This window comes from Macrobrachium nipponense, chromosome 4 (assembly GCF_015104395.2).
Source record: "Macrobrachium nipponense isolate FS-2020 chromosome 4, ASM1510439v2, whole genome shotgun sequence".
Lineage (NCBI taxonomy): Eukaryota > Metazoa > Arthropoda > Malacostraca > Decapoda > Palaemonidae > Macrobrachium > Macrobrachium nipponense.
In genome coordinates this window covers 25883210-25902927 of record NC_061100.1, presented here as the reverse complement: position 1 = coordinate 25902927, position 19718 = coordinate 25883210, and the positions used below count along the sequence as shown (strand labels likewise).

At 32.3% G+C, this 19718-nt stretch overlaps 1 protein-coding gene across 1 annotated transcript in view; it reads right to left on the bottom strand.

Moving 5' to 3' along the window:
- Positions 1-1971: 1971 nt before the first annotated feature.
- Positions 1972-19718, bottom strand: part of LOC135210819 (uncharacterized) — a 47216-nt gene continuing 29469 nt past the window's right edge. Inside the window, exons 15-24 of the mRNA XM_064243686.1 lie at positions 14706-14822; positions 13131-13241; positions 12288-12395; positions 10196-10311; positions 9587-9701; positions 8904-9008; positions 6534-6713; positions 5722-5852; positions 4223-4321; positions 1972-3609 (exon numbers count right to left, since the gene is read on the bottom strand). Coding sequence (XP_064099756.1) covers positions 3387-3609; positions 4223-4321; positions 5722-5852; positions 6534-6713; positions 8904-9008; positions 9587-9701; positions 10196-10311; positions 12288-12395; positions 13131-13241; positions 14706-14822 — 1305 coding nt within the window. The 3' untranslated portion in view covers positions 1972-3386. The remainder of the gene's footprint in view (positions 3610-4222; positions 4322-5721; positions 5853-6533; positions 6714-8903; positions 9009-9586; positions 9702-10195; positions 10312-12287; positions 12396-13130; positions 13242-14705; positions 14823-19718) is intronic.

The following is a 19718-nucleotide window of genomic DNA, read 5'->3' as shown; positions in this document are numbered from 1 at the left end:
ATAGGTTGTTTTAAATGTGTGTTCAGATTTTGCATAACATTGTAAAAGAATATATAACGTAGAATGTAGAAAGAGAGAGATTTTCTTTGTCCATTCGAAACTACGATTGTTTCCCTATTATGTCAGCATTGTGAGATTAGAGGAACCCCGAGATCCGTTTGCTTTCCTAATCTGTCAACACATTTGATAAGCAAGCTCGAGTCTTCGCGTTAATATCAAATCATGTCAGTCTTAATTATCGCTCAACCTCCGTTTCGATCGGGTGCGTGTCTGTTGAGCAGAATCATCTCATGCGTGTATGTCTTTGTCAAAGCCACGTCCAGATTACACATTTTGTATGTAAAGTTGGGTAAGATTTTGAAGCTTCTGGAAGCATTATTGCCAAAAATGTTTTTGTGTCATCCACTGTCCAGCTTCCGTAAGGAAGAGAATTTCATTTGGGCTTAGATACTCGATGCGTTAAGATCTCTCTCTCTCTCTCTCTCTCTCTCTCTCTCTCTCTCTCTCTCCATCGCATAGCACTTTTGATTTTAAAAGTAATGTAACGATTTCGTACTTATTTGAATGGTCACTCGTAATTTGTAAATTTCAGATTTGATATTTCTTAGAGTTTATTTAGTGTTATTTAGTGATTTTTTGTGGAATCTGATCAAACATTGTTGTTGTAACGGCGCCTGGTTTTTGTGAAAGTGTAAAACAAGACTGCAGTAAAGAAAGAAGTTGGTATACCAAAAAGGTAAAGTGTGTTATATTTTTATTAGTTGCAACTAATAACTGATAGGAACAGTAGTTAGATAACAACTAATAATGGATAGGAAGAGTGGTTAACTAATAACAGATGGTTACGAAGGTTTGGTAAAAACTGATGGTTACAATGTTTTGAGTGAAAAGATTTACACTTTTACACATTGCAAATTTTTGTGTTTTGTGTTTGTTTCATTTTTGTGCATTTGTTCATTTTCTTATTGAAGTGTGCCTTTTTATTTTGATATTGTCCACATTTTTCTGTATTTTCATTTGCATTCACAATTTAATTGACTTAGTTATTTTCATTGCTTAATCATTGCACATTTAATTAAATTTAACACTTGTGAATTAATTTGCATTTACTTAGAATTCTGTTCAACTTTTATTATTGTTTAGCACTTGTTAATTGATTTCAAATTTTCAATTATTGCCTAACACTTTTGAATTTTGATTGAATTAATTTTCTTGAATTTTGATCAATTAATTTTGATTTAATTTTACTTAATTTGATTCAAGAATTAATTAAACGTTACTTTGTTTTCAAGTAACAGTAATTTTCCCTGATATTGTGAATTTCACTTATAAATTTTGAGTTTAATAATAAATTTTTGTATTTATAATTTTTATAAGTGTTTTCATTTTTATACCAGTATATTTGCATTTGATTATATTGATGTTAGGTGGAAACAGAGTGGTAATTGATCTGTTTTCCTTCAATTTACTTGAAGTGACTAAGAACCAGGGAAGTACTTAGACTTTTGAAATCAGGGAAATACTTAGACTTAAAGTTGTTGATGGAGTGATGCCCTTTGATTAATTTTAATTACTTACAAGATTACCTCACAGCTGTTTTGATGAACTTAGTCTGATTTTCTGCAATACTGGTAAATCGTTAAGGGATCACTGTTGCCTTTAGAGTATTCAGTCGTTTAATACCTGTGATGAGGGTTCAGGTGTCTGGCTTTTGTGAGGTATCAGTTAATGAATGGTAAGTGAAGTACCCAGATCTTTGGCCACTTTCCCCCCAAGTAATTGCTGGTAACCAGATACTTGGCACTTCGTCACAATATATATATATATATATATATATATATATATATATATATATATATATATATATATATATATATATATATATATATATATATATATATATATATATATATATATATATATATATATATATTCCCACTAAATAAGACAGTGGTTAAAAAATAACAAAGATTTAACATTTAAACAAATTTATTCATATTAACACAAAGGTTAGACAAGAAAAAAACATTATTTCTACAATACAGAGACGGTTACATTAACTGTTACATTTTTTCAGTTATTTATTTGGCCTTTTTATACTGCATAATTACAGCTGTAAGTAGTTTTGCCTGTAACTGTATATCATTATCTGCATGTTTTGACTCTCTTTACAGTATCTTTTTTTTTCGTTAATGTAAAATCTCACTTTAAATGCCTTTCTATGCTTGTTTTAGGTTTCAGACAATAATAATAATAATAATAATAATAATAATAATAATAATAATAATAATAATAATAATAATAATAATAATAATAATAATAATGTTCAAATTGCCGCTTTAAATATTTTTATGTAGAGCCTTAAAATAAAAGTTAACTCACAAACATACGCTTTTACGTAGAAATTAGGAATTCCTTACAGAAATGTACTTATAGATAATTAGTGTACTTACAGAGCAGTTATCAAAAAAGGCTTAATATCCTTACCTATACACTAGTTATACAAAACATATAACTGTGATGGTAATATACCAAAGAGGGACTAATCATTTTATATTAATATTATTTTTGTCCTAGCTTTCATTTTTTAAGTGTAAACTTAATAAACTAAATATCAATGTCTTCGGAATTATTCCATCGTCTCTAAATGTAGTTTTAATTAAATAAGAATTATATTACTTTTTCAACTGATTATTTGTAAAAATAATTCTTGACATGCTGCATAGAAAAAGAAATAAAGTATATAAACAAACAATTTATTATTTGAGAAGGTCCTTCAACCCGAAATATTTGTAGGAATATTGTCAAGCATATTTCTTGAAGAAAGATTAAATTGATAATATATAAGCAATAGAAAATCATCATTTTTGCTGGCTACGTTATAAAAAGGCCTATCTTTTTTAAATAGAGACAAAAATAACAGTACACGAGCTACAAAAGAAGTGGTCATTTGTTGTACACCAGCAACAGAAAAGTGGCAATTCCTGTTACACCAGCAATGAAAATGGGTTCATATCTGGTGCACCAGCAATAAAAAAATTATTTTTTTTAACCAGCAACAGAAAAGTGGCAATTCCTGTTATACCAGCAACAAAATTGTAGTCATATCTACTGGCCCAGCAACAACAAGAAAATTTATTTTTGGCGTACCAGCAACAAAAAGGTGGCCATAGCTATTACACCAGCAACATAAAGGTGGCCATAGTTATTACACCAGCAACAAAAAGGTGGCCATAGCTATTACACCAGCAACAAAAAGGTGGCCATAGCTATTACACCAGCAACAGAAAAGTGGCCACCTGTTACACCACCAACATAAATGGTAGCCACTCCTATCTGCCCTTAGTACTAAACCATCTCATCTACTATCTTACTTATCTACATCCCTACACCCCCGTGCTCATATAAGGCGCCACAGACATCTTGTAGAACAGTATGTGAGAGTCAGCCTGCCGGGGAACGTCCTCGTTGTGTACAGGATTCACGGTGAGGTCGTTGAACAGACACCAGATGGGGTGGTTGGCTGTCATGCAACATGCAGTGTGATGGGAGGTGATTCCATGACCTTTTTGGTTACATATGGCGTAGAGTTCGTAAGTTCCTCTGTCACTGGAATTGAGAAAATAAATGGAGTACCGTTAACTATTGAACTACATCCTCTTGGCTTTCATTTTCCCCTTTTAGTGTTTCTGTTTTGGTTCCTTAACCGAATAGAAATTTTACTCAACTACACAGATAGATAGATAGATAGATAGATAGATAGATAGATAGATAGATAGATAGATAGATAGATAGATAGATAGATAGATGGATAGATGTTTATTTATTCACCTGCATACAATAATTATACAAATAAGGTCAACATAAGCACCAGACCTACTATGATTGCAAGTTGAACATAAGTTCAGCTGGAGGATTTAATTGAAAAACTAATAGACTTTTCAGCCTTTTCAACTACGTAACAAAAAACTATAATAATAATCTGTGTAACTAGAGTTAAATTCGACAGCAACACAGCGCACATCAGAAAACTGAAGAAACTAAAGATAAATTATAATGCAAAACAAGAATTCATTTTTATTCCTTCTAGTTTTTCAAAGTGTTAAAACTTAGCCAGGATATACGGACCTTTCCAGGAAGGAATCGCTTATCATCAAACCATGGAATGTTTGGAAACTTTTCAATATGTCAAATCATATAAATAAAGAGGTTCATCACGTACCTTGTAGGATCGACCAGAAAATCAGCTAGATTTAACCCTTGTAGTGGATAACTCAGGCTCGTTTTAGCATCCATGAGATTTCCACTGATTTCTTCGTTTCTGTAATTGATAAAATAGAAATACAAGTTGTAGTGGAGTTATAGACTGTATACTGTACGCACGCACTGTAAAATAAAGGTAATAGACATCCCTCACTGACAACCAAATTAATATGGGTAATACATTAAAATTGATTACTTTCTTTGGAGCTTCCCTTAGGCCTATCCTACATCCCTTCCCGTCCTTGGAGCGTTGCGTTCCTTAAGCCTCATTCCAATTGATTCCCGTCTTTGGAGTGTTCCTTAAACCTCATTCCAATTAAGTCCCATCTTTGGAGCGTTCCTTAAGCCTCACTCCAATTGAGTCCCGTCTTTGGAGTATCCTTAAGTCTCATTCCAATTGATTCCCGTTTTTGGAGCATTCCTTAAGGCTCATTCCAGTTGAGTCCCATCTTTGGAGCTTTCCTTAAGCCTCATTCCAATTGATTCTCGTCTTTGGAGTATCCGTAATTCTCATTCCAATATATTCCCATTTTTGGAGCGTTCCTTAATCCTCATTCTAATTGAGTCCCATCTTTGGAGCGTTCCTTAAGCCTCATTCCAATTGATTCCCGTCTTTGGAGCATTCCTTAAGCCTCATTCCAATTGAGTCCCGTCTTTGGAGCGTTCCTTAAGGCTCATTCCAAGTGAGTCCCATCTTTGGAGTATCCTTAAGTCTCTTTCCAATTAATTCCCATCTTTGGAGCGTTCCTTAAGCCTCATTCCAATTGCTTCCCGTCTTTGAAGCGCTCCTTAAGCCTAATTTGTATTGATCCCTTTCTTCGGAGCGTTCCTGTGACCTTCCCCACATTGATTCCTCACTTTGGAGCGTTCCTTAGGCTCCACCCACATTAATTCTAGTCTTTGGAGCGTTCCTGAAGCCCGACCCACATTGATTCCCTCTTCCGGAGAGTTCCTAAGACCCATATTGATTCCCTTTTCCGGAGAGTTCCTAAGACCCATATTGATTCCCTTTTCCGGAGAGTTCCTAAGACCCATATTGATTCCCTTTTCCGGAGAGTTCCTAAGACCCATATTGATTCCCTTTTCCGGAGAGTTCCTTTAACCCTTATTGATTCCCTTTTCCGGAGTGTTCCTTAGGCCTAAACAGCACTGATTTCCCCACTTTTGCTTCACATCTATTCAAATTCGGGTGTCCTCCCACGTAGCTGTCCAACATCTGTAAATCTGCCTCATTCTGATTCCCCCAACTTAGTTTAAAAACGAATTCTTTGCGGGACGAAATGAGAGTTTGATCAAAATACATAAGAATCATAATTACCAAAACACCTCAAAAAAATTCATATTGATACAATCTACATCATTTGCTTCAAAGAATTGGAGTTGTTTATCTGTCAATGCAATGAAAATAGTTTATCTAAGACTTTGGACAACTTTCTTCGACTAATCTCATTAACTCACCTGTCGAAATGGATGATGAGATGCGAGGGGAGTCTCTTGATTTTTCTCTTCTTGAGGCACATGTGATCTTTGCCACACTCCCTGCAACTCCAAAGGAGTAGCTGCGGCTTGAAGCTCTTGGTTAGCAACTCCTGATTGAATAAAAAAACATTAAGACGTTGAAATGCATATTAAACTTCCATGTCTAGAGTTTTTCATCGAAGATAGTATTATTCTAGAGCCCTGTCCTCATAGACAGTAGATATAACAATAGACATGAAAACAAAACCACAAATCGGTAAAATAAATATATTCAAGAATCTCATATACACTTTTGGAGCATTATTCTCGCTCTACTATGTGGAGACTACAAAAGAGCATGACGCTCGGAAACTATGTGGATTTCTATATTTTTCTCCAATTTGCATTTTTCATCAAGTTTCAAAGTTCGATAGTGATCTGTTATCAACGATGAAGACAAGTAGACTTGGTAAAGGATTTATTAAACGTATTTGCGTCTTTTTTTATTAAGTTTCAAATTTCTACAGTGATCTGTTATCAATGATGGAGACAAGTAGACTTCGTAAAAGATTTATTAGATGCATTTGCGTATGTTTTATTAAGTTTCAAAGTTCTGCAGTGATCTGTTATCAGTGATGGAGTAAAGTAAACTTCGTAAAGGATTTATTAGAGGTATTATGAACAGTGGAATAAAACGGAATATAAACTGTAAGCTGGTACCTATGATGAGGTCATTCAATAACATTATACCAAGATTTACGCTAAGGAAAAAAGCGTCTTATTCTATCTTCGTTAATACGATTCATAGTTACCTGTACTTCTGTCGGTCCCGATATCTCCACGGGCAAAGAGAGAACAGAAAAGGCTTCCTCAGACTGGGAAAGCTCGGCTCCGGATTCCTGGCAGACGACAGTGCAGACTTGGACGCCAAAGAATAGTGTCGAGATCAAGGACACTTTGCCCTGGACGAGGCTCTCGTCCGGGGATATATCCTAAGTTTGGAACGAGGTTAGTCTTTTTTAATTATAAATATGAATAAATAAATGAGTGAACTATTCATTGTGTGAATAAATGACCAAATGGAACTTAAGAAAAATGTAGGCTTTTGAAAAGAAACTCTCGTTCGGGGATATATCCTGATTTTGAAACGATGTTAGTCTTTTTAATTATAAATATGAATACATTCATGAATGAGCCATTCATTGTACGAATAAATGACCAAATAGAGCTTAAGAAACATGTAGACTTTTGAGAAGAAACTTACGTACTGGGATATATCCTAATTTTGGAATGAGGTTAGACTTTTTTCATTAAAAGTATGAAAAAATTAATGAATGAGCTATTCACTGTATGAATGCATGGCCTCATGGAACCTTACTTAGTTAGAATATATATATATATATATATATATATATATATATATATATATTAATATATATATATATATATATATATATATATATGAATACTTATCACATCACCGTGATTTATATAAATCATTCGAGCTACAAATGTCCTTTAATATCTAATTCGCTCTACCTCGGAATTGATATATTTTCATATATGTACCGAGGGGGAATTTTTTGTTGATAATAATTTCGTCCCCCCATGGGATCAAACCACCGTCCAGTTGGATTCGTTCCCCGTCCACCTGGAAGGTGGTTCGATCCCATGGGGGACGAAATTATTATCAACTAAAAATTCCCCCTCGGTACATATATGAGAATATATCAATTCCGAGGTAGAGCGAATTAGATATTAAAGGACATTTGTAGCTCGAATGATATATATATATATGGTATATATATATATATATATATATATATATATATATATATATATATATATATATACAATATATATTTATATATATAGTTTTTAGGATGAGCTTAATTCGTTTTTTATTACGTAATCATTATTATTTATTCCATGAATAAATTATAATGAAATGATACTCGTGTAGAAGATATATATATATATATATATATATCTATATATATATATATATATATATAGTATATATATATATATATATATATATATATACATATATATATATATATATACATATATATATATATATATATATATATATATATATATACATATATATATATAATATATATAATATATATTATATATATATATATATATATATATATATATATATATATATATATATATATATATGTATATATATATATATACATATATATATGTATATATATATATATATATATATATATATATATATATATATATATATATATATATCTATATATATATATAATTTGAGAAAAGGCAACACGGTTATGGAAAATTGGACTGGTAGTAAACGTTAAACTCTTTAGATAATATTCCTTTTTTGGTTACAATTTCCGTGTATTTAAATTGAGACATTTATCGTTTCAGGAAGGGCTGCTTGTGTTCCTCCTAACTTGATAAAACGATTCTCTTTGAACAGAAAGAACCTCTTTGTACATATATTTATACTCCTTTGATAAAACGCATCTCCTTCTGAAATATGTTCCTGTTAGCATCAAATTCGTTCCGTTTCTGATAGTGTTACACATTTATTTAGTAAAACGTAATATCATTTCATGGATAAACGTTTCTCCATTTCAAATATCATTTTCTGTATATTTAAAGCAAGTCTTAATATGACAAAGGATTTCTTTTTTTTACTTTATCTGTTCTGGGTTGATGAGCTAGAGTCTGGGTCATATATTTTTTCCATCTTGATTGAGATAAAAATATATTTATTCCGATGTAGAGCGAATTGGATAGTAAAGGATATTTGTAGCTTAATGTATATTGTATATTATATATATATATATATATATATATATATATATATATTATATATATACATATATATAACATTGAAGAACTATACCTTTTAATTTTTAACTATGGGCTCTAACGCTCATGTTTATTTAATAAGCTTTAAAAAAATCATTTTTATAAGACTTCAACTGAGAAAAGAAAATATAAGGAAAAGGCAGAAAATTTATTATAGAAGAAAAGATAAAAACTTAAACTGAAATGTTCCTGAGTAAAACAAAAAAACCTAGACCTATGTTCTATAAATGTCAGTGAGAACATAAGAATAAATAAAACAGTGTAGACGAGAGAGAGAGAGAGAGAGAGAGAGAGAGAGAGAGAGAGAGAGAGACTCTTACTTTTGACAGATCCTGGTGCAACCACTGCAACATCTGTTGCAGGAATATGTGTGACTCCTTCGTGTCATCATTGCAATAATTTCTGTCATAGTGACCAGCAACATCCTGCAAGAGGAAGATTTTTAAAATGCACATTGTTAGTAAATGATTCATTTTCATTTATATACTTGGGTATTTAAACCCAAAAGAGGATACTGGTTTGCTTAAGGAATTAAAATTCCTAAAATTTACAAGAGTCAATTCGTAATAATAAATTCTCGCAAATCAAAATGTATTTACAAATATAAGTGAAATTAAAATATATATTTTTATGAGAACTCTCATACCTGTTGCTAATAAATTTGACCATTTCCTCAGTAAATATTAATATACTACTGAATTTGTTCATTCATAAGTATTCTAAATAATTTTAAACCGCTAAGGAGTCTGGAAGGACCATGAAAGATTAATAATAATAATAATAATAATAATAATAATAATAATAATAATAATAATAATAATAATAATAATAATAATAATAATAATAATAATAATAAATCTGTAAAAGTAACTATTTTTATTTTGCTTCTTTAAGCGTGGGATAGCCGTAGAGTTTCGGGTTTCATCATATGAGACCTCTTATTTCTTGCGTGTTTTAGTTAATGAGGTTAATTTTCCATTCGAAATTATTCCACGCTTCTTACCTTCATATTCTTAACGGCTGCGTACGTTTGTTTACCAGTGCGAAGTGCCCTGACCACTTGTCCAAATGCTATGCTGACATCTCCCTTACAAGAGCTCTTTTTGTTTATGCTTTCTCTAAAAAAAGAAAGTTAAAATTTTAGTTGTTTTTAATTTTTGAAAGATTTTTTTAATATTATTAGAATTTTCGATTTGATTTCATTTTTATTTTGTTTTACAGCTCTTTTTGTTTATGCTGTCTCTAAAATAAAAGTAAAAGTTTTATGTATATTTTAGAATTTTTAAAGTGGTCTTTTTTAAATATTACAATTTTCCATTTTTTTCAAATTATAATTTTGTTTTGCTTTCAGCAGGAGAAGAAACATGAACGTTAGGACAGTCACATTAGATAAGATATGATTGAAAAAATAATTCTAAAAATTGTAATTAATCTTTTTTGAGAATCTTAAAAGTTAGAACAAATCATATCAGACAAAATACAATTTTAAACATTTTTTATTAGACAAACACTAATAGAAGAAAATTTAACTGTGAAACATCATGACTGATAAAATGTTTAACTGAATAAAAATTTTATGTGAAAAAAAATTTAATCATGAAGATACTCTTACCTGTATCGGTTGTTGATGAAGTTATCAGAGAGAGGCTTCGTGTAGTAGAGGCACTGAAGTATGGCATTCAAGAAGCAGGTGTTGCCCAGGTTGGGCAAACCCGTTGGAAGTCTCTCCTAAAATGAAAAATAAATATATATGAAAGCATCCATTAGCATTAAAAATGTATGAACATTCCACCAGCCTAAATAATATGAAAAATTTAGACAAAAAATATATATATATTTAAAAATACACCAAAAGAAGAGACGAAGAATTCACCAACCAAAAAAAAAATTATAAAAACTTTCCGGTCACAAAATAAAATATGAAAAATTCACCAATAAAAAATACGAATAATTCACCAACCAATATATATTAAAAAAAAATCCTTTCCAGGGACTATGGAGATATGATAATTTATCTTGGAACTTTGAGAGAAAAAATTATATTAAAAAAATTATATTACAATATAATGAAATTTTCATATTGTTTTTTTTTTGTGAATTGTTCATATTAATTTGTTGGGGAATTTTTCATTTTTTGCTTTAGGGAATTTTTCATATTTTTGTTGTTGGTGAATTTCTCATATTTGTTTTGTTGGTAAATTTTTCATATTTTTTTTGTTGGTGAATTTTCGTATTTTTTATGACAGAAGTGTTATATATATATATATATATATATATATATATATATATTATATATATATATATATATTATATATATATATATATATATATATATATATAGTTGGTGAATTTTTCATATTTTTTGTTGGTGAATTTTTCTTTTTTTTTTTTTTTTTTTTTTTGGTGAATTTTTCATATTTTTGGGGGCTGGTAAAATTTTTCATATTTTTTGTTGGTAAAATTTTTCATATTTTTTTTTTTTTTTTTTTGTTTTTTTGGTGAATTTTTCATATTTTGGGGGGCTGGTAAATTTTCATATTTTTTTTGTTTTTAAATTTTTCATATTTTTTGTTGGTGAATTTTTCATATTTTTGAGGGGCTGGTAAATTTTTCATATTATTTGTTGGTAAATTTTTCATATTTTTTTGTTGGTAATTTTTTCATATTTTTTTTGTTGGTGAATTTTTCATATTTTTTTGTTGGTGAATTTTTCATATTTTTGGGGGGCTCATAAATTTTTCATATTTTCGTGTTGGTGAATTTTTCATATTTTTTTGTTGGTGAATTTTTCATATTTTTTGGGGGGTGGGGGGTGATTTTTTTTTTTTTTTTTTTTTTTTGGTACATTTTTCATATTATTTTGTTGGTAAATTTTTCATATATTTTTTTGTTGGTATATTTTTCATATTTTTGTGTTGATGAATATTTCATATTTTTTTGTTGGTGAATTATTCATATTTTTTTGTTTGGTAAATTTTTCATATTTTTTTGTTGGTAAATTTTTCTTATTTTTTGCTGGTGAATTTTTCATATTTTTTATGGTAGAAGAGTTATACAATATATATATATATAATATATATATATATATATATATATATATATATATATATATATATATATATATATATATATAGCTCTTCTGTCATAAAAAATATGAAAAATTCCCCAACAAAAAAATTTGAGAAATTCACCAAGAACAAAAATATGAAAAATTCCCCAACAAAATAATATGAACAATTCACAAAAAAAAACAATATGAAAATTTCATTATATTGTAATATAGTTTTTTAATATAATTTTTCTCTCAAAGTTCCAAGATAAATTATCATATCTCCATAGTCCCTGGAAAGGATTTTTTTAATGAACAAATGGCCTCTTAACCAGCCAAAAAATCTTAGATGAGGTCAGTCCATGGACGGTTGACCATCAAAGAAAGCCAGATGACGTTGGTATTTAATCTGCAACAGAACTATTAAAAGATTCATGGCAAAGGAACCTTATATACCTCAGTGTTTGATATATATTGACGGTCACCCTCCCATGTAATGACCAGATTTAATTTTGCTTTACTACACTGATGGTCACTAATCTATATACTAGCCAGACCTAATACCGCTTAACTTCACTGGTCAAGAGCACGCCCTAGTAATGATTGATGGTCACCCTTCTACAAACTGGCCAGAGCCAAAGTTGCAGGACCTTACCTTGAAGCTCCTTTGGGAACTGATCAAGGAGACGTCGCTGCATTGGTCCTCGCTGAAGGATTCGTCTCGGGGCACGTGGATCTGCATCATCTCTGAAGGAGGTGGAGTCTGGTTGGGGGACGTGAATGAATAATTATTATTTTCTTGATAAGATGTAATTAGGATACTACTCCCATCTCCTATAAGGATTCCTATATTCTCCCGTAAAGGAATGCGAGGAATCCTTCCCCTTACCTTAGCACAGGAATATAATAATAATAATAATAATAATAATAATAATAATAATAATAATAATAATAATAATAATAATAATAATTAAATCATTAAGTTATCATATTCTTAATAAGATATAATTAGGATACTACTCCCATCTCGTATAAGGATTCCTATACACTCCCATGAAGGAATACTTGTGAGGTATCCTTTCCCTTACCTTAGCTCAGGAATATAATAATAATCATTTCCCTTACCTTAGCACAGGAATATAATAATAATAATAATAATAATAATAATAATAATAATAATAATAATAATAATAATAAAGTAATTATTTTCTTAATAAGATATAATTAGGATACTACTCCCATTTCCTATAAGAATTCCTATACACTCTCATGAAGGAATACTTGTGAGGTATCCTTTCCCTTACCTTAGCACAGGAATATAATAATAATAATAATAAAGTAATCATTTCCCTTACCTTAGCACAGGAATATAATAATAAGAATAATAATAATGTAATTATTTTCTTAATAAGATATAATTAGGATACTACTCCCATCTCCTATAACGATTACTGTACAGTCCCGTAAAGGAATACTTGAGAGGAATCCTTCCCCTTACCTTAGCACGTCGTGGGACAGTAGGGAGGGAACCAGTGTCCATACTGACGCTGCTCCTACCACTGTCTGACCCAACTGAGAGCACGCCTTTCAGAGGCGGCTGGGCGTGAAGCTGAGGTCATCACAGGTCAAGAGGTCACCACAAGTCAAGTTTCGTAAATAATAAGTAATAATGAATAATGTAAGCTTGTTAGTCATAATGAATTACATTAAGAACAAAAGTGTAATATTTGTCGGTGTATTCTATAATTTTTTTTTCAATGAGGTGAAAATTCATTAAAAATCAAAATTTTAAGATAATTTCCTATAGGACAAATGTAATTTGATGAAAATCTACCATAAAAATATATATATAATTACACCATTACACGAAGAATAAATGAGGTAATTTATCCACTTCATACTGGAATAAGAGAGAGAGAGAGAGACAGAGAGAGAGAGAGAGAGAGAGAGAGAGAGATAAGCCTCATAGAATACAACTTATACTATCAGTTTCTCGTTCGGTCTTCAATTCCATCGAAAATAAATTCATTGAAGGTTATTTTTTCAATACAATCATTGAATCTACATTTATTCAGACACGCATTATATTTACTCAGAACAAAATCTTATGTAACGCAAACTTATTGTGTAGGATTCAGAAAAGCTCACAATATTCAATAGTTATTCAATATTTCAAGAGAAAATGTATAATAAAAATCAACGTTAAAGTTGTATTTTGTCAGTTCGTAATAATCAGACGATTATACAAGAACTGAATTACAATGTTATTTAAATATCTTGTAAATGCAGAATAGGATGTGCGCGTTGAATAACAACATTACTCCGCTATTCCATTCTTGTAAGTGCACAGACATGCTAAGCTGAATTTATTCGTAAACTGAATATATTCGTGTTTGTAGCAAACAATTGTCCATGAAGATCTAATGCAAGCACATACAACATCACCTATGCGCAAAGGAAACTGATAAAGCATCACTCATACAAAAAAGTAAAAGTGTTTCTCATTTTTAGGAAGGAGTGCCAACTTTAAAACAACCAGAATGGATTCAGTACCTTGATACGAAGCACCTTAAGTTAGATACAACACTGTTTTCGAGTGCTAAGTAGAATCACCATAATTTGTACCATTATTTCGATTGTTTTTTTATTCATTTATATATATATATATATATATATATATATATATATATATATATATATATATATATAAAAGTTTATCTCCTCTCTCCTTATAATCATTAAGCCTTTACGTACATTTTCAATGAGGATCAACAAGTCTGCACGCTTGCGAGCACGCATATGTGATTACATTTACGTATGCACATATACATTAAAAAAATTTATTCATACACGCAACAACTAAGGTATACACTTCAGCCCAACATTTCTAATCATATCCAGTTAAGCATTCCAGAAGAAGAAAATTCCCCAAGGCGTCGAATAGAGACGAAAACATAATCCCTGATGGAAGGAAACGGAGCTAAATAAAAGACAAAGAATAAATAGATAAATAGATAAATAAATAAATAAATAAATGCAAAGGAAGAGGGTCCACGCCCTCCAATGTACTCACAGTGACATCGGCCGAAGGTTCAACAGGTGGTATTGGCGTCTCAGCTGGAGATTTCTGGTAGGTTTCCTCTTCGATCGTCGAGTCCGGCTCGTGGGCCCCTTCTGTGTCCGTCTCGCTCTGGAGAACATAATTAATAATAATAATAATAATAATAATAATAATAATAATAATAATAATAATAATAATAATAATACCAGAGTTAAAGAGAAAGAATGGGAAAAATGGATAAGTATCAAGACCTGAAAAATAGAAATAAGAAGGATATGGGATATGCCAGTGGAAATTGTACCCATAATCTTAGGAACACTAAGCACGATCCCAAGATTCCTGAAAAGGTAATCTGGAAATACTAGAGGCTGAAGTAGCTCCAGGACTCATGCAAAAGAGTGTGATCCTAGAAACGGCGCACATAGTGAGGAAAGTAATGGACTCCTAAGGAGGCAGGATGTAACCCGGAACCCCACACTTTAAATACCACCCAGTAGAATTGGAGAACTTTGATAGACCAAACAATAAATAAATAAATAAATAATAATAATAATAATAATAATAATAATAATAATAATAATAATAATAATAATAATAATAATAATAATAATAATAATATGTGGCGCCGTGGAGGAGTTGGTTAGGTCGTCAATAGACTTAAGTCAAGTTAAGCAACATTGGGGCTGGTCAGTCGTTGGATGGGTGACCGCTCCCCTCGGCGTTGATTCCTTGGGAAAGGATCTTTACCATAATTTCCTCAGTCTACTCAGCTGTAAATGAGTACCTATCCCTGATGGGGTAGGGTCCAGCTATGGGTTAAATAGCAAAACTCAGCAATGATGGAAAGAAATGAAGGAATAAACGACAACGACGTAAATGGAACCTCTGGCAACAGAGGAGCCTCGTCCGGCAACCAGGTATTCAACCCAATTGTAGGGGAAGACGGTCAGGTACTTGGAGGTCGTCATCCAGCAACTGATCACCACAACGACAGTAATCAACAGCCTGAGATTGGAGCTACAGAGGCAAAAAGGAAGAAATGGACAAGAGAAGAAAACAAGGAAATATGGAGATGCTACATCAGAAGCAACCCGACGGAGAGAGGATATAGAAGAAGATTGATCAACATCTGGAATGAGAGGAATAACACCCTCCAAACAGAGCAGAGGCTGGCAGACCAAGTAAGGAACATAAAGAAAAAAAACTGGCTCTCCCCAACAGAAAGAGAAGAACTGGAAAGGGAAATGTCACACGACAACGAATTACACGAAGACGAACTGAGAGACGATGCCACAGAAGACAACAGGGAGGATGAAGTATCAAACAACGACACACGAAGAAACACCGACGAAGTAACAGAGAGGACGGAATGGGTAGAAAAGATTAGACAATGGATGGAGCCAGATACAGAGAGAACAAAGATCCCCTCCATGAAAGCCTACAACACCAAGAAATTAAGGGAGAAAACAAGTGAGGTCAATGAAATAATACACACCACCAGTATCACAGAAACAAATAACTTGACATATGCAGGAGCAAGATTAGTAGCAGAACTGATGGGGATTCGAACACCAACACCACCGTCACAACCAACCCAACAGAAACCAAAACAGCAACCTCCTTGGAAAAGGCGCCTGGAAAAGCAAATCATGGTGATGAGATCTGACTTGAGTAAACTGAAAGAGATGGCAGAAAAAAGGCTAAGAAGCAAGAAAACAAGGGAGGAACTCAACGAGAAATACAAAGTACAAGAGAGGGGACTAAACAACACAATAGAAGATGTAAAGCACACAAGATCCAACGGTACATGAACAGGAATAAGGGATACCAACAGAACAAACTATTCGGAACCAACCAGAAAACCAAGTAAGAGACTCTGGGAAAACATATGGAGCAATCCGGTATCACACAACAAACATGCAACATGGCTCCAGGAAGTCAAGGAAGAAGAAACAGGGAGACTAAAACAAAGATTCACAGACATCACGACAGACACAGTCAGACACCAACTAAAGAAAATGCCAAACTGGAAAGCCCCAGGTTCCCGATGCACAACGTCCCTATGGATACTGGCTCAAAAACTTCAAGGCCCTACACCCACGAATAGCAGAACAACTCCAGCATTGTATCTCAAATCACCAAGCACCCAAATGGATGACCACAGGAAGAACATCCTTAGTACAAAAAGACAAGAGTAAGGGAAATATAGCCAGTAACTACAGGCCTATCACCTGCCTACCAATAATGTGGAAGTTACTAACAGGTTATCATCGCAGTGAAGAAAGCGGCTACTACAACTTATCCTAGAGGAGACCAAAACAAAACCATCCCCCACCAACAGAAAGGCTGCAGAAGGAAGTGTAGGGGCACAAAAGACCAGCTCCTCATAGACAAAATGGTAATGAAGAACAGTAGGAGAAGGAAAACCAACCTAAGCATGGCATGGATAGACTATAAGAAAGCCTTCGACATGATACCACACACATGGCTAATAGAATGCCTGAAAATATATGGGGCAGAGGAAAACACCATCAGCTTCCTCAAAAATACAATGCGCAACTGGAATACAATACTTACAAGCTCAGGAATAAGACTAGCAGAGGTTAATATCAGGAGAGGGATCTTCCAGGGCGACTCACTGTCCCCACTACTCTTCGTAGTAGCCATGATTCCCATGACAAAAGTACTACAGAAGATGGATGCCGGGTACCAACTGGAATACAATACTTACAAGCTCTGGAATAAGACTAGCAGAGGTTAATATCAGGAGAGGGATCTTCCAGGGCGACTCACTGTCCCCACTACTCTTCGTAGTAGCCCTGATTCCCATGACAAAAGTACTACAGAAGATGGATCCCAGACTGTAAGGATTGTATCTGGGGACATCAGGATGGAGTTTGGAATAGAAAAATGCGCCTTAGTCAACATACAAAAAGGCAAAGTAACGAGAACTGAAGGGATAAAGCTACCAGATGGGAGCAACATCAAACACATAGATGAGACAGGATACAAATACCTGGGAATAATGGAAGGAGGAGATATAAAACACCAAGAGATGAAGGACACGATCAGGAAAGAATATATGCAGAGACTCAAGGCGATACTCAAGTCAAAACTCAACGCCGGAAATATGATAAAAGCCATAAACACATGGGCAGTGCCAGTAATCAGATACAGCGCAGGAATAGTGGAATGGACGAAGTCAGAACTCCGCAGCATAGATCAGAAAACCAGGAAACAAATGACAATACACAAAGCACTACACCCAAGAGCAAATACGGACAGACTATACATAACACGAAAGGAAGGAGGGAGAGGACTACTAAGTATAGAGGACTGCGTCAACATCGAAAACAGAGCGCTGGGGCAATATCTGAAAACCAGTGAAGACGAGTGGCTAAAGAGTGCATGGGAAGAAGGACTAATAAAAGTAGACGAAGACCCAGAAATATTCAGAGACAGGAGAAAGACAGAAAGAACAGAGGACTGGCACAACAAACCAATGCACGGACAATACATGAGACAGACTAAAGAACTAGCCAGCGATGACAATTGGCAATGGCTACAGAGGGGAGAGCTAAAGAAGGAAACTGAAGGAATGATAACAGCGGCACAAGATCAGGCCCTAAGAACCAAATATGTTCAAAGTACGATAGACGGAAATAACATATCTCCCATATGTAGGAAGTGCAATACGAAAAATGAAACCATAAACCACATAGCAAGTGAATGCCCGGCACTTGCACAGAACCAGTACAAAAAGAGGCATGATTCAGTGGCAAAAGCCCTCCACTGGAGCCTGTGCAAGAAACATCAGCTACCTTGCAGTAATAAGTGGTACGAGCACCAACCTGAAGGAGTGACAGAAAACGATCAGGCAAAGATCCTCTGGGACTATGGTATCAGAACGGATAGGGTGATACGTGCAAACAGACCAGACGTGACGTTGATTGACAAAGTCAAGAAGAAAGTATCACTCATTGATGTCGCAATACCATGGGACACCAGAGTTGAAGAGAAAGAGAGGGAAAAAATAGATAAGTATCAAGATCTGAAAATAGAAATAAGAAGGATATGGGATATGCCAGTGGAAATCGTACCCATAATCATAGGAGCACTAGGCACGATCCCAAGATCCCTGAAAAGGAATCTAGAAAAACTAGAGGCTGAAGTAGCTCCAGGACTCATGCAGAAGAGTGTGATCCTAGAAACGGCACACATAGTAAGAAAAGTGATGGACTCCTAAGGAGGCAGGATGCAACCCGGAACCCCACACTATAAATACCACCCAGTCGAATTGGAGGACTGTGATAGAGCAAAAAAAAATATATAAAATAATAATAAAAAAATAATAATAATAATAATAATAAGTAATAATAATAATAATAATATTTACAATAATAAATAATAATAATAATAATGAATATAATAATAATAATAATAATAAATATGTACAAATAATATAATAAATAATATAATAATAAGTAATAAAATAATAATAATAAATAATAATAATAATAATCAATAACAATAATAATAATAATAATAATAATAATATTTACAATAATAATAATAATAATAATAATAATAATAATAATAATAATAATAATAATAATAATAAAAATAATAATAATAATAATAATAATAATAATATTCAGAAGACGAAGCCTATTCATATGGAACAAGCCCACCCAAGGCGCCCATGACTATAAATTCAAGTTTACAAAGGATTTGGTATATTATTATTATTATTATTATTATTATTATTATTATTATTATTATTATTATTATTATGGCGTTTATTGAGAACACTATATACAATAGTTATCATACATACATACATACTACATTACCATAAATACATATATATACATATATATCTATATATATATATATATATATATATATATATATATATATATATATATATATATATATATATATATATATATAGATATATATATATATATACATATATATATATATATATATATATATATATATATATATATATATATATATATA